General features: G+C 51.7%; 4 protein-coding genes across 4 annotated transcripts; all 4 read left to right on the top strand.

The window, feature by feature from the left end:
• Window positions 1-108: 108 nt before the first annotated feature.
• On the top strand, window positions 109-3,696 carry tah18 (NAPDH-dependent diflavin reductase; the record flags this gene model as incomplete). The annotated part of the gene is made up of 7 exons (XM_026755616.1): window positions 109-267; window positions 327-502; window positions 553-651; window positions 705-2,207; window positions 2,688-2,745; window positions 2,914-3,562; window positions 3,614-3,696. The coding sequence occupies 7 exons, from the start codon at window positions 109-111 to the stop codon at window positions 3,694-3,696; spliced, it is 2,727 nt and encodes a 908-aa protein (XP_026610411.1).
• Window positions 3,697-6,796: 3,100 nt separating this feature from the next.
• On the top strand, window positions 6,797-8,809 carry CDV56_101287 (lipid-binding SYLF domain-containing protein; the record flags this gene model as incomplete). Its single annotated transcript, XM_026754906.1, has 1 exon — window positions 6,797-8,809. One exon carries the CDS (start codon window positions 6,797-6,799, stop codon window positions 8,807-8,809), a length of 2,013 nt encoding a protein of 670 aa, XP_026610410.1.
• Window positions 8,810-9,852: 1,043 nt separating this feature from the next.
• CDV56_100786 (putative poly(ADP)-ribose polymerase PARP) lies at window positions 9,853-12,149 on the top strand (the record flags this gene model as incomplete). Its single annotated transcript, XM_026754405.1, has 6 exons — window positions 9,853-9,919; window positions 9,991-10,104; window positions 10,154-10,516; window positions 10,569-11,405; window positions 11,451-11,533; window positions 11,583-12,149. 6 exons carry the CDS (start codon window positions 9,853-9,855, stop codon window positions 12,147-12,149), a joined length of 2,031 nt encoding a protein of 676 aa, XP_026610409.1.
• Window positions 12,150-12,975: 826 nt separating this feature from the next.
• cp1 (putative carboxypeptidase S1) lies at window positions 12,976-14,849 on the top strand (the record flags this gene model as incomplete). Its single annotated transcript, XM_026753956.1, has 2 exons — window positions 12,976-13,116; window positions 13,161-14,849. 2 exons carry the CDS (start codon window positions 12,976-12,978, stop codon window positions 14,847-14,849), a joined length of 1,830 nt encoding a protein of 609 aa, XP_026610408.1.
• Window positions 14,850-15,916: the final 1,067 nt, after the last annotated feature.

Here is a 15,916-nt window from a genome sequence, read left to right as displayed (position 1 = left end):
GATGTCATTCCGAGCTTCGGCCTAAGGCCTCCAACGGCAGAGATAGATAGATAGAGGGGCAGATATCGCGACCATCCGCCCCGTGGCAAGCAGCCATTGTATCCCAGGATGAGCGAGAGTCGGACCCAGGGCCCCCCGAAGCGGACCGCTCTTGTCCTGTACGGCTCGGAAACAGGAAACTCGCAAGAAGTGGCCGAAGAGCTTGGAGCGCTGGCCGAGCGCTTACATTTCGTGACTCATGTCGCTGAATTGAATTCTGTAAAGGCTGTGCGTCTACCTAGTCTATTCCCTTGCTTCCGGTGTGCCTTGCTTACAATCTTGCGCAGGAGTTGCTCAAGTCTTTTACTTTTACGATATTTGTTGTGTCGACGACCGGCCAGGGTGAGTTTCCTGCGAATGCTCGGTCATTTTGGAGATCCTTGCTTCTGAAGAAGCTCCCGCCTACTTTCTTGAGCGGGGTCAATTATGTTTCGTTTGGATTGGGTGATAGTTCATACCCCAAGTGAGTAGCTTTATGGCTGTTGGTATGACGGCAGCGTCTGACTCGATCAGGTTTAATTGGGCTGCGCGGAAATTGCACAAGCGTCTACTCCAACTCGGGGCGAATGAGATATATCCCCGTGGTGAGGCTAATGCACAACATCCAGAAGGGTGAGATCTGAATATGCCTCGGATTGCTCTACAGATGACTGACTGGATACTAGACTTGAAGGCACATTCATTCCATGGATTACGGACTTTCGGAGGCACTTGCTGGACAAGTATCCGCTTCCTGAAGGGCTGCATCCGATACCGGATGATGTGCAACTGCCGCCTAAATGGGTTCTGAGATTGCAAGAACAGGCCACAACAAGTGAAGAGCCTACGGAGCAGACTTCAGTCAGCGAACAGACAGCGTCTGACGAGTATCCGGGGCTGACTCGGCTGGATCACGACGTGAGACCCATCCCGGATTCATTGACGGCGACCCTTGTTGAAAACAGACGGGTCACACCACGTACGCATTGGCAAGATGTGCGCCAGATATCGCTTACGGTCTCTGAGGCGGTCACCTATGCTCCTGGGGACATGGTCTGCATCACCCCGAAGAATTTTGATTATGATGTCCAAGCACTGATTGACATGATGGGCTGGGGAGAAGCGGCTGACAAGTTGGTATCGCTGGCTCCTGGCGAAAAGCTTCAAGCAGCAGCGGAGTTGCATGCTCCGCCAATCCCTGGTCTTGAGAAGTATCCCAAGTTGACGCTGCGAGCGCTCCTGACGGACTACATCGATATCAGAGCCATTCCTCGGCGGTCGTTCTTCTCGGCCATTGCACACTACACCAGCAACGAGATGCACAAGGAACGACTCCTCGAGTTTACGAATCCCGAGTACTTGGATGAGTTTTGGGACTACACATCACGGCCGAGGCGAAGCATTCTGGAGGTCTTGCATGAGTTTCATTCTGTCAAGATCCCATGGCAGCATGCGACGGCGGTCTTCCCTGTCCTTCGAGGGAGGCAGTTCAGCATCGCCAGCGGAGGGGATTTGAAAACGACATCCGATGGGGGAGCGAAATTCGAGCTGCTGATCGCCATTGTAAAGTATCAAACGGTGATCAAGCGGATCCGAGAAGGGGTGTGTACAAGATACCTGTCTGTGCTTCGGCCAGGCAGTACCCTCCAAGTCCAGCTGCAGCGCGGAGGACTCAACTCCTCCATCAACCAACTGGTTGGCCCGACTGTCCTTATCGGACCTGGTACCGGTGTCGCGCCCTTGCGCTCAATGCTCTGGGAGAAAGCTGCTCTCGTGAAAGCGTTCCGCGAAGAGTATTCCGATGTCAGGCCCCCGATTGGGCCTACGATTCTTCTCTACGGCGGCCGCAATCGCGCCGCCGATTTTTTCTTCGAGAACGAGTGGCAAAAATTGAGTGACTTGGTCGACTTGCAGGTCTTCACTGCGTTTTCACGAGATCAGCGACACAAGATTTATGTCCAGGATATCATACGACAGAATTTCGGCCTGTTTTTCAGGCTGCTACACGATATGAATGGCTCGGTGTATATCTGTGGTTCATCGGGGAGAATGCCGCAGGCAGTCAGGGAGGCCCTCATTGAAGCATTTCAGCATGGAGGGCAGGCCGATGGACAGCAGGTTGACCGAGGTGGAGCAGAGGAGTATCTGATAGGGATGGAGAAGAGCGGGCGGTATAAGCAGGAGACTTGGTAGGCCTGACCGGTCTGAAATAGTGTCATGGATTGTCACATGCTACTGGTGATATGGTGATCTTTGGACATATTCTCCAGAATCCATAGATTAGTGAAACGCACATAGACCAGACACTGGTATTGACGACATCAAGGTCATCATTCTTTTCCTGATCAACACCAGTAAATCAGTTAGAAGGCTCCGTTACTCCGCAAATAGCCATTGCTCGACCCCAGCAATGTCCATTGTCCAAGAGTCCGGCGCAGTAACCTCGGTTGGAGACGGAGGGGTCTGCGGCGCGATGATGGTACGGTTGGCCTTCTCGGGCCGCATCGGCCATGGAGTATTTTCTGCACCCTTTGGCTCTTCTCCGCCCAAGTCACCTGCGTTCGATTGGCCCCAGACTGACTCCTCGTCCACTTGTACTCCTACTTTGCTTTCCAATTTCCAGGTCTTTTGTTTCGCACCATTGACTGGTAGTTTTTTACACTTTACAGTTGCACAATGAGCGGATTGCGGATTCTAGTCCCCGTGAAGAGGGTGATCGACTATGCGGTGAGTTATATTTTCTCTGGCATACATACTCCGTTCTCGGTGAAGAGTCAGAGCTCCGAGGTTACGGACGGAGCTGGAAGACAGTCACATCAATGGCTCTATACCAGGACTCCAAAAAACCATCCACGGGTAGGAGTAATTCCGAACTGATTCTAATAACTTTCCAAGATCAAACCCCGAATCAACAAAACCCAGACAGGCGTCGAAACCGCCGGCGTCAAGCACTCGCTCAACCCCTTCGATGAGCTCTCGATCGAGGAGGCCGTCCGCCTCCGCGAGCGCAAAGGCCCCATGAAAGTCGAAAACATCCTCGCGCTCTCCGCTGGCGGAGCCAAGTGCGCCGATACGCTCCGGACAGCGATGGCCATGGGCGCGGACCGGGCCTTCCATGTCGAGGTCCCCGACAGCAACGACGGGGGCATGGAGCCGCTGACCGTGGCGAAGATGCTGCAGGCGGTGGTGAAGCAGGAGAACATCAACCTGGTGCTGCTGGGGAAGCAGGCGATTGACGGTGACCAGGGGCAGACGGGCCAGATGCTGGCTGGGTTGCTGGGGTGGCCGCAGGCGACACAGGCGAGCAAGGTCGAGATCAAGGACGATAAGGGGACGGTGGAGGTGACTCATGAGGTGGATGGGGGTGTTGAGACGCTCCGGGCTCAGTTGCCCTTGGTGATCACGACGGATCTGCGGTTGAACGAGCCTCGGTACGCCAGTCTGCCGAACATCATGAAGGCGAAGAAGAAGCCGCTTGAGAAGAAGAAGCTGGAGGATTTTGGGGTTGAGGATAAGCGGCGGTTGAAGACGCTCAAGGTTACTGGTAGGTTTCTTTTTTCCCGGTGCAATGCACAGCGGATGCTGACTATGACAGAACCTCCTGCGCGCCAGGGCGGCGGTAAGGTGGAGGATGTTGACGGTCTGATCGGCAAGCTGAAGGAGCTCGGTGCGCTGTGATTGTGAATTCGACCGTGTAAATGAGCCAGACGAATGCTTGATCTGTATGCTTGTTTTTTATGATTAGACTTACTGCGGTGACTAGCCGGAGCTAGATTTACTTGTGACTGAACAATACCATGATTTGCACATTTGCAGCTGCTATCCATCTTGTGGAATAACAACCGAAGCCGAAGTTGGGCACCGAGTTCATTGCTACATATGGATACAAGATGACAGGTCTCATGTACATTTTATTACCAAAGTATCCTCCGTCCGCATGGATCATGCGAACATGTTAGCCTCCGATAGTGTTAAGCATAGACGGCAGACGGCAACTCTCGTCTTCTCGTGGTCACAGAGATCCTATCACCTGCTGAGATTTTACTGCTCTTTACAAATATTGCACTGTTGATGTGTGCCGTTAGAAAGTGATATTTCACGATAGATGTCTCGTGAGGCGAGTCGTGTGCCGGTCAAAATGAGTTTGTGAGGCATCCCATGAACCCACGATTCGATCGATCGATTACTTGAGGTCTATTTTGTTCATCTGAAAACCCGGTTTTGTGAACCTGTACACTGTAAGATGTTGCTATTCATATTGCTGTCTATGACGCGCAGTAGTTTGTTTCGAGTTGATGATCTGGGAAATAGGCCATGGAGATGGATTGGCTTTGGACACGGAAGTACGCTAATCTAGGTAGATCCCTGAAGAGATGCATACATATTACACGCTGTCTTGGTGAAAGTGGACGATCTGGTTAGTTTATGGATCCATAGACGAAGCTAATGTGTGTCATCTATCATATTTGCGATTCTACACTGGGATCATGGAAGGTTTTAGTGTCCGGTTGTTGGGGTGATCAAAGGAATATCCTGGCTGGAAGGAGTAGGAGATTGATGACGGGGTAGATTGCTTTCTTTGCGGTACTTATTGGGATTGTCGTTGAATTATGCTCTGTGTAACCCGTATATGGTCAACTGTGGGGGTATCGCTGTCGAGCATGGGTGAAGATACTCGAACCACATTGACGAGATTCAGGACTGGCTTTCGTATTGTATCTCAATGTGCCAGGTGCATCTCAACCGCAAAGAGCTTCTCTCAAATACACCAATGAGAGAATTCCATAAGAGAATGTGGAGGTGAAGACAACGAGACTGGACAATCGTGCCGGTCGATGGTTGACTACTGACAGCGGACGCTTTGAGCTCAGGGACGCAGACAAGAAGGAATTATCGCAGCTTAATGGCGAGAAAGCTTCGGAACACGGAACTATCGATTGAGCTACTGTACAGACGGCAGAATATCTACTGCATATGCTTCTGTCCAGTGTTCACCGGACCCGTCATGAAACCAAGGGAGAGATTGAAGCTCTGTCCTGAGGTGGATCGGATGCGAAAGGGATTCATGATCCATCATTCATTTGATCCGACAGACAAGGATAAAAGAATCTATATGGCCATAGTAGGGAATAGTGTGTACATCCAGTAAACAGATAATAGGTGGTTGGGGCCGAAGGGAGGCGGTATTGGAGCTGTCATATGTGCCTAACACAGTAGTTGGCCTCAGGAATGCAGGGAGAAATTTCCCCTTTCGCCTTTTTCGATGTGGGAGCGGAATAGTCAAACTTTGTCAAGGAGGGTGATTTCAGACAGTTGGAGACTGTCTAAGGATACAGGAACGCTACCTGGAAGAAAAGAAGAGAACCAGTCGGTTAGAAAGTATGAGAATCTAGACCCAAATCATTAGTGATTAATGCACCAGTGGTCCAATTCCAGGTACTTCCATGAATCGAGTATTCCACTTGACGTACGTAGTCGATGACGATCGATTTCATTTGATTAGATGCAGAAAGGAGGGACAGAAGAGAAAGTTGTTGTTCTTGCAGACAAACACATTGTCATTGTCAGTAATCAGATACAGAAATTGGTAGACTACTCCGGAGTACAGCATGTAGTCTGTAGACGCTACCTAGGTACTTACAAATACTCCTCTTTAGTGATGATCCGGTGTCGCCGATCGCTAAGCCTTACCAATATACTAGTCTAGATAACAACTAGGTTAGTCCCATGATGACGCCAGGTGAAGTTGATGATGATGATGACATCCATCACTTTCACTTCCACTTCATTCCCACTCTTTTTGATTCTCTTTCTTTTTCTTCTTCCTATCTCTTTTCCTCCAGGTCCAGCCTTGGCGTCACTTTGGGTTCCAACTATGCTTTTCCGACCCAGCCGCGCCTTGTCGTCCCTGGTTTTTCTACCTTAGTACTTACATGGACATGGACTATTAAATATTGACGACTATTATGTACGACCAATGGACCATGGACCATGACCATGAATGAGATGAATAACATTTATAATGATACACAATAATACCTTCTAGTTCCTCTGCTTGATTCCTTGAAGATCTTCATTATTCGCCTGATATACAAGTACCAAGTACCTACAGGACCTCCCTTGTCTCCTTCGCCTGCATACCTTGCTCGTCCCTCAAGGTATTATTGAACCTCATCCCCATCTTCCGTCCATCCCCGTCGGATTGTTTCTGGTCCCCTTCTTTATTTATTATTTATTATTTTCCCCCGTTGCTCCTGGGTTATTGGGCAGGTAAGTTCGGGCCTCTTCCCTTGTTCTCCCGTTCCATGGTTACCCTTCCTCTCTTTCCATCCTCCGACCTTCATCTTGCGACGACATCGCCACTCTTCCGGCCGTTGAACACGGATAGCGCGGAGTAACCCTATGACTGATATTTCTACTTCTCTCATGTAGCTCAGCGCATTCATATACATAATACATTCCAGCACCCTTTTTTACCAATAGTTCAATTTGTCTCCTACCTTTGTTTTAACCTTAGCTGCATTCCAAAGCTTGTCTGGCAAGCATACCTCGGCTGCGGCAATCAACGACACTATACCTAATCCGCCCATCTTTTTACATTCCATTGTCGTTTAGGGGCGATCTGCGTGGCGCGTGTTTACCGTTCTCGTCGCGATTCAGCGGTTTAGGGTTTCTGATTTGAAAATATAGAGTCGGCGTCCTCTCCGGTCGAGGAACGTGGTCCTGTCCTTGCGAGGGCTGTGGATTCGACTCAGCGGGCTCTCAAATAGTCGCCACAATGGCCCCATCGATTTGGGAAAGGGCCAAGGTGGGCGGCAAGAAGGGATTCGACAAGGCATGGAATACGGTCGATAAGCTAGGAGCGCCGGTGAATCGTTTGTCGAATCGCGTTGGAGCAGAGGCCTTCTGGCCCATGACCCTCGACAAAGAAAGCGACAAAGCAGCTCGCATCCTTCGCAGCTTTTGCAAAGATGGTTTCTATGCCACAGAGGATTCAGAGCGGAACGGCACGGACAGCAATGGGAAGATCGATCGACCCAAGGGCAAGCAGCGGGTGATCAAAAAGATCCCCGCGCCAGTAATCCAGCGCGCAGTGGGCCTCGCCATCTTCACGACAATGCGAACGGGATTATGGCTGAGTGGTTCGGGTGGCAGTGGTGTGCTTCTGGCTCGCATTCCCGAAACAGGCGAATGGAGTCCACCCTCTGGTATCATGCTGCATACTGCTGGTATCGGTTTCCTGGCCGGGGTGGACATTTATGATTGCGTGGTTGTTATCAACACCTTCGAGGCGTTGGAGGCATTCAAGAAAGTGCGGTGTACACTGGGAGGAGAGGTCAGCGCGGCGGCGGGTCCCTTTGGGGTCGGAGGTGTACTGGAGTCGGAGGTTCACAAGCGACAGGCACCCATCTGGACATACATGAAGAGCCGGGGTCTGTACGCTGGCGTCCAGGTCGACGGAACGATCATCATTGAACGCACAGACGAGAATGAACGATTCTATGGCGAAAGGATATCCGTCACCGACATTCTAGCCGGCAAGGCGAAGCGACCCCCAGACTCCATCAAGACTCTCATCCAGACGATCAAGGCCGCACAAGGTGACATCGATGTGGATGAGAACCTGATTCCTCCCCCGGGACAGACGCCAGGCGATGTTGAACTTCAGCCAGCGACTACATTCGGAGTCCCTGACCCTGATGACCCGGATCCATTCGGGGTAAAGGCTCTGGAAGCCGAAGGCTTGTTCATCCGCGAAGCCGGGACCCGGACGCGACCGACACAAGATGTCTTTGAATTCAAACCCAGTCCCCATAGTCCCATCTATTCCACCTTCCGACGGAGCTTGGATAGCTCCCCACGCAGCAGTTGGAGAGCGAGCGTTCAGAGCCATGCCAGTGTGGATCGAGGGACGCAGACCGACGGCGCCCCTTATACTGCCCCTACGTCAATCAGCCGCGCCTCGTCAGGGAGCACCCGCGCGGACCGTACCGAGCGCAATCCGTGGGATGCAGAGGACGGCTGGGATACCGTGATACCGGAGCGGCCGGCCCATCTCACCCGGGATCCAGAGCACGACAGTGACCAGGACTCCGTGGACGATGACTATGAGGTTCACGAGGTCAGTAGTGCTACCGTCTCCAAGCGTGAGAGCACCACTCCATCTTCCCCTGTGTCCATTGAGGACACAACCGCCCCTCCAGAGGTGAAACGTCATTCGCCCACATTCACCCGCGCCCGGCTGGTCACCATTCCCAAGCGCTTGCCTCCCGCTCTACCACCCCGAAATCCTCATCGGGAGCCAGTTCCGATTTCACAATCGACTCCTACTTCTCCCACTTCCACTACGTCCTCCTCGCCGGACGGCAGACGATCCGTGGCGTCCCACCCTGATAACTCAACTGTAAATGGCTTCGCCGAACTTCCCCTCCATCCTGACAATTATTCCTCGGCGACTCTCCTGTTGAATGAGGCTCCTCGATCGCACAACCAAGCATCCGCTGAGAAAGACGAATTCCACTCTGTCGCAAGCGCTCAAGCATCGGACGATGAAGCCGAACCTGATGCTGCGACCGTTAATGACCTTTCCAAGAAAGGTTCTGATGAAGATGATATTTCTGGCTTGGCTTACGGTGACCACGCGGCTTTGGAAGCAACGGAATCGGTCGCAAACATCAAAGCGCAGCAGTCTGCGCCCAAGCCTGAACCAACTGATGCGACTTTGGAACAGACAAAATCTGTCTCCGAGAGTGAAACCCAAAAAGCTTTGGAGCTCACTCAAAGCGCGTAAGACATTTGTCGGGATCCTCTGTCAATGCCATTGTCCTACTTCTTTAATGCTCTTTGTATATAGACATTCTCCTATCTCTGTCATTCCTGCATGATCATTAGTTTGGACGGGTGCATGTGTGATTGACTTTGTCTGCTACCGACAATTCATTAATTGTCTTGTCGGGACTTCTCTTGTTTTTGGTCCTTTTTGCTTTCTTAGCGTCCTGGCATTTGGGAGGCTGGGCGTCATGGTGATTTGGTTGTCAAGTAAAGCATTTCTTTACCAGAACGAAAACTTCTGACTTAATGTCCTACTTATGACCTGCAGTGGTTCTGACTTCAGCATCTCACTCACCTTTGGAGCCTGTGTGTGACTGGTATAAGGTTATTATGAGGCTAAGAGGAACATTCCTGGTTAGGGTTAGGTCTCCTTATCGGAATGACAGAAACTGAGACAGAATCAAGACTGATGTAAAGACTTAACCCCTGAACCTCTGACGCCAGACCTGAAACTGAAAGTTGAATGAGCCATGAGACAATTGTTGGTGCTGCCTTGCTGAGCCCAACACAAGCATTGTACCAGCAAAACAACAGACGCCAGAAAACAATATCTATTCCGTATCCACACAAGAGATCCATACTGATGCCTTGATTCATGGTCACTCCACTGTCAATTCGTTTAGAATCTCGCCAACCAGTGGATCCTCTTTGATTGTTCCCCGGACTAAATCCACTAAGAGTGCTAGACCCCCTTTCTGCCTGAACTGGTGTCGGCTGGAGCAGGCAGCAGCCCCCATTGGCGCCTGGATCCTCAGGCCGCTAATTACTAGTTATGGGTGTCGGACTGTGATAAATAGACCACACAGCACCACGAAGAGGAGCTTCGTATTGCCTCCATCACTCTTCATCTTCATCTTTTGACTTTGTATTTGACACTGATAAGTGATTGCGTGGCCTGGTACCATTTCATACATCCTCGAATCGTTCCGCAGAGCTCAACTATAGCCTCGTTGACTTTCATTGCTTGCATACGGAGTATCTTCAGCTCACACTATCTTCTCAATGGCACCACGAACATTCAAAAAAGCCGTCATCGCGGTAAGCGGGACGTTCCCGGGTTACAAACAAGGTACGCCGTGCCGCGCACTGCCTGAGCGATCATAACGACGACGAGGCTAACTATCTCGGATTCGGCAACAGCCGACCTAAAGGCTATCGTCGAGGGACAGGGCGCGACATTCAGCTCTACGGTCTCGGAGGGCTGCACGCATCTCGTCACTACACAGAAGGAGGCCGAGAAGGGGACGGTGAAGTGTAAGTTGCCCCGCTGGCTGTGCTAAGCAGCGTATGCTGATGAGCGCAGACAAGCAAGCGTGTAATGTTCCTGGGTGTGAAGTCGTCTCTTTGGAATGGCTGTTGGACTCGCAGAAGGCGGGGAGACCGCTTGCTGGGAAGGCGTATCTCCTGACGTCTGGAGCTGCGTCTGCCGTACAAGGACAGAATGGGGGCGATAGTGCTACTGCTACTGCTACTGCTACTGGCGCTACCACTGCTCCCAAGTCGAACAAGAGGAAGCTTGCCGATACGGATGCTGATGCTATGGATGGCGCGGCGAATGCGAATGGCGATAGCAACGGCGATGAAGCGAATAAGAAACAGAAGGATGCGCAGAAGGCTAGCGCCAAGTCTCTGAAGGTTCCTGTTGATGAGGGGTGCACAATGCCTGGTATGCACTTGCTAGGAGAATGGGGGTTGGGGGCTATGGCTAATTCGCATAGGGGCGGTCTTTATTGAAGACTCCGGGCTGATCTGGGATGCGACGCTGAACCAGACGAATTCCGCGAATAACAACAACAAATTCTACCGGATTCAGCTGTTGGTTGATATCTCCGGGACAACCTACAAGACCTGGACGAGATGGGGCCGTGTCGGGGAGTTTGGATCGTCGGCACTGCTGGGTGATGGGACTCTGCAGAGAGCCAAGGCCGAGTTTGAGAAGAAGTTCAAAGACAAGACGGGTCTAAAGTGGGAGGATCGGCTGAGTACGCCAAAATCGAACAAGTACACCTTTATCGAGCGCAACTACGAAGAGTCGGACGATGAAGACGACAGCGCGGACAAGATGGACGTTGACGAAAAGGAGGACAAGAAACAGGTTGAGAGTGCCCTGCCCCAGGCGGTGCAGAAGCTTTTGACCTTCATCTTTAACCAGCAGCACTTCCTGTCCACGATGGCGTCCATGTCGTACGACGCGCAAAAGATGCCCCTGGGTAAGCTGAGCAAGCGGACCCTGACGACCGGATTCCAGATTCTCAAAGATCTGTCCGAGCTCGTGACCAACCCTGCCCTGGCGAGCTCGAGATACGGCACTACGTTTCAGGATGCCGCGCAGGACCTCAGCAATCGTTACTTCACCACCATTCCGCACGTGTTTGGTCGCAATCGGCCTCCGGTTCTGGCCACAGATCAGCAGATCAAGACCGAGGTTGATCTGCTGGAAGCACTGACCGATATGGGTGTTGCCAACGAGATCATGAAGGACTCTCGCGATGCCGAGATGATGAACCAGCTGGATCGCCAGTACCAGGGTCTGGGCATGCAGGAAATGACGCCATGTATGTCTGCCTTGGTCATTTTTTGACAAAAGCTGACCCATGTAGTGAACCGTTCCTCCGCCGAATTCCGCGAACTCGAAGCCTACCTGAACAATTCTCGCGGTTCGACGCACCATCTTCGCTACAGCGTGAGTACTCCCTCTTCAAACCAAATTTCAGGATACTCACAGCAAACAGGTCATCAACATCTTCCGCATCGAGCGCAAGGGCGAGGATGATCGATTCAAGTCTTCAAGTTATTCGAAACTGAAGAACAGCAACCGCCGTCTACTGTGGCACGGATCCCGCAGTACCAATTTCGGTGGTATCCTAAGCCAGGGTCTTCGCATCGCACCGCCCGAGGCCCCCGTCTCAGGGTACATGTTCGGCAAGGGCGTCTACTTCGCCGACATGTCAAGCAAATCCGCAAACTACTGTGTGCCCTACAACAGCGCCAACATGGGTCTGCTGCTCCTCTGCGATGTCGAACTGGGAGACCCCATGTTCGAGCAGATAAATGCCAACTTCAACGCAGGCACGGATGCGAAAGCCCAGGGCAAGATCGCGACGCTCGGAAAGGGTCGGACTATCCCGGCGGGATGGAAGGATGCAGGTGGGCTTCATCCGACACTGTCAGGGGTGCAGATGCCGGATGTGTCCAAGTCTACGCTTTCTACCAATGGCAGCCTGCTGTACAATGAGTACATTGTGTACGATGTTGCGCAGATTCGGCAGAAGTACCTTTTCCACGTCCATATGAGCTAATGGTTTTTTTTTTATCTTCGGGTTGTATTTCTTCGCTTTTCGGTCGTGGCTCGGAGTCGGGATGGCTGAGGCGTTTGTGGTCGCATAGCGATGGACAGGATTTGCTTTCCTCTTTTGAAGACTTAGTTTTAGATTTCTCCGGGCAAAATGGCTTGAATGAACGCTTGCGATTAATAGCAATAGGGATTACTAGCACAGCTCTAGCGAATGTCTCCCGGTCCAGAGTCCTCTACACCTCTGGTAGAATGCTTGAACGAGGGAGGGTCTTCCATAACTCTTGGGTTCAAGGGATAACAGATGGGTAAAAGCACACTTATGGTTTCAGCGCATGCAAAATTGTCTGTATACTTGCAGAAACCTTTCGCAGTGAAGATCTCCCGTTATCGCTCCCTGGGATATGAGTAAGTAGTCTGCATTTTGATTGAGCGGGGAGATTACCTATATATACTAAAGAATATCTGGAACCCTGGACAAGAGTCTTTGTCTATTCATATCCTCTACTGTTTGTAACCTCACGGACTCCGAAGAACTCCGATTCGATTAACAACCACAAGACCAGGCTGAATGGAATATTGACAGCTGAACGGAGCTGATCAGCGACTATTAGTCGGGTAGCTGCTGCTGCTAGGGCAGGGCATTGTTATCGCAGCTCCACAGTTTATTGTTAAGGTATCCTCTTCCTCCCACGGTCCCCACCAATCACCAGCCACCACCAGCATGGCTCGTGTGACTCCATCAGACTCTCATTGTATATAAGGCGCTTCTTGTCCTTCATTCATCCTGTTTTTATTTGACATGTTGATTCGGACCGGTTGAGAGGCATATCATGATATCCCTTATATCCCTTCTTTCTGCGACCGCTGGCCTCGCGTTGACCGCGTCAGCACAGTATTTCCCTCCCACGCCGGAGGGTCTCAAGGTCGTGCATTCGAAACACCAGGAGGGCGTGAAGATTTCGTACAAAGAGGTATGACGCTTTCCTTAGCCTATGAAAAATGCTAACTGATACAGCCTGGTATTTGTGAAACCACCCCGGGTGTCAAATCGTACTCCGGCTATGTGCATCTGCCGCCCGGCACGCTGAACGACGTCGATGTCGACCAGCAATACCCCATCAACACTTTCTTCTGGTTCTTCGAGTCGCGCAATGACCCCGTTCATGCACCGCTGGCCATCTGGATGAACGGCGGGCCCGGCAGCTCGTCCATGATCGGACTACTGCAGGAAAATGGCCCGTGTCTTGTGAACGCCGACTCCAACTCAACGGAAATCAACCCCTGGTCGTGGAACAACTACGTCAACATGCTGTACATCGACCAGCCGAACCAGGTCGGGTTCAGCTATGATGTCCCTACGAATGGGACCTATGACCAGCTTACCAGTGGCTGGAATGTATCCGCGTTCCCGGACGGTAAGGTCCCGGAGCAGAACAATACATTCTATGTGGGCACGTTTCCCAGTATGAATCAGACGGCCACGGCGAATACGACGGAGAACGCGGCGCGGTCGCTTTGGCACTTTGCGCAGACGTGGTTCTCTGAATTCCCCGAGTACAAGCCGCACGATGACCGAGTGAGTATCTGGACCGAGTCTTATGGTGGGCGGTACGGGCCGTCGTTCACGGCGTTCTTTCAAGAACAGAATGAGAAGATTGAGCGGGGGATGCTGCCAGATGAGTATCATTATATCCATCTGGACACTCTGGGAATTATCAATGGGTGCGTTGATTTGTTGACGCAATCTCCGTTCTACCTGGACATGGCGTACAACAATACCTACGGCATCGAAGCTATCAACAAAACCGTCTACGAAAGGGGAATGCACGCGTGGAGTAAGCCTGGCGGCTGCAAGGATTTGATAGTTGAATGCCGTCAGCTAGCAGCCCAGGGAGACCCCACCATGTCCGGCCGTAACAAGACGGTCAACAAGGCCTGTCGCAAGGCGAACGACTACTGCAGCAACCAGGTGGAGGGTACCTACATACTCTTCTCCGGCCGCGGCTACTACGATATCGCGCACTTTGAACCAGATCCCTTCCCGCCACCCTACTTCCAAGGCTTCCTGAACCAAAACTGGGTGCAAGCCGCGCTGGGGGTGCCAGTCAACTTCTCCATTTCCGTGGACAGCTCATACAACGCCTTTGGGTCGACGGGCGATTACCCGCGCTCCGATGTTCACGGGTACCTCGAAGATCTCGCGTATATCCTCGACTCGGGGATCAAAGTGGCGCTCGTCTACGGGGACCGGGATTACGCATGTCCCTGGAACGGCGGCGAAGAGGTGAGTCTTCGCGTCGACTATTCCGATTCGCGTTCGTTCCGAGCAGCAGGCTACGCCCCAGTCCAGACCAATTCGTCGTACATTGGAGGCCGTGTACGGCAGTACGGCAACTTTTCTTTCACGCGCGTCTTCCAGGCGGGCCATGAGGTGCCGGCGTATCAGCCCCAGACAGCGTATGAGATCTTCCACCGGGCTTTGTTTAACCGTGATATTGCGACGGGGAGGGTGTCACTGCTGAAGAATGCCTCCTACGCGAGCGAGGGGCCATCGTCGACATGGGAGATCAAGAATGAGGTGCCTGAGAGTCCGGAGCCGACGTGTTATATCCAGTCATTGCGGACCAGTTGTACCGATGAGCAGATTCAGAGCGTGGTCAACGGGACTGCTTTGATTGAAGATTGGGTAGTTGTGGAGAAATGAGTGGATATTTGTGGAATAGGTCGCCTACCAAGGCATGTTGATACTGTTGTATACTTCGTGGATATATGATGCTTCAACTACCCCGCAATAGGCAATTCCGCCACAATCTAGTCCCTTAGATTGCAACAAGAACTTGACCGTTGATATATTTAGAAGACATAGCTATCAAGAACAAGACGACACTCTATCACTACAAGAAGATCTTGCCTTAAACCAACTTGATATCATACATTGACCAATCGAAGCTTCTCGAACCTTCTATCCTCAGGCGGGGGCCCTGGATCATCAACGTCACACGTCACTCGTCACTCTCCGCAGCGACTCAAGATAATCAGCCGATCAGCCCAACCACTTCTCTTACTTCTTCCTCTCGACTGCTCTCTCAACCAAACAATCAGGGCGATTCTGTGCTGTGCATATATTAATCCCTCGCGATCGAACTGTTAGCTATCGGCCATAGACAACCGTGCAACTGCAACAACTACAAGCTCCTCTTATCGCACCAGGAATCTTCTACGTCATTCGAGATTCCCCTTCAGCCTACACCCAGCTTCGGCTCTCCTCCACAACGCAACTCGGACTATCGCATGACGGGTGCAATTGTGGCCTGATTATTTTCCCAGTCTATTCGTTTATATTATCATTGTCCTCCGGTCAAGGATCGTCAGCTTTCCTATACTACATAACACACCGAACATAGACGTACGCAATGGTCGCAGAAACAAAACTATACGACTCCCTCAACCTCAAACCCGACGCCTCACAAGATGACATCAAAAAGGCCTACCGGAAAGCCGCCCTGAAATACCACCCGGACAAGAACAAAGATGACCCCAAGGCTTCGGAGAAATTCAAGGGTAAGTTGCTCCCAATCACGAGGCTCTTGTAAGCAGGAGGGTGAGCCAGCCGGCGCTAACAAAAGCAGAGGTCTCGCAAGCCTACGAAGTCCTCTCCGATCCCGAGAAACGTAAAGTCTACGATCAGTTCGGCCTCGAGTATCTGTTGCGCGGGGGCCCGGCCCCCGCGCAACAGATACTCGAGGCCGAACTGGTGTCTCTTATACCCAT

This window comes from Aspergillus thermomutatus (genome assembly GCF_002237265.1).
Source record: "Aspergillus thermomutatus strain HMR AF 39 chromosome Unknown NODE_318, whole genome shotgun sequence".
In the NCBI taxonomy this organism is placed as follows: domain Eukaryota; kingdom Fungi; phylum Ascomycota; class Eurotiomycetes; order Eurotiales; family Aspergillaceae; genus Aspergillus; species Aspergillus thermomutatus.
This window is presented reverse-complemented; position numbering and strand designations above follow the sequence as displayed.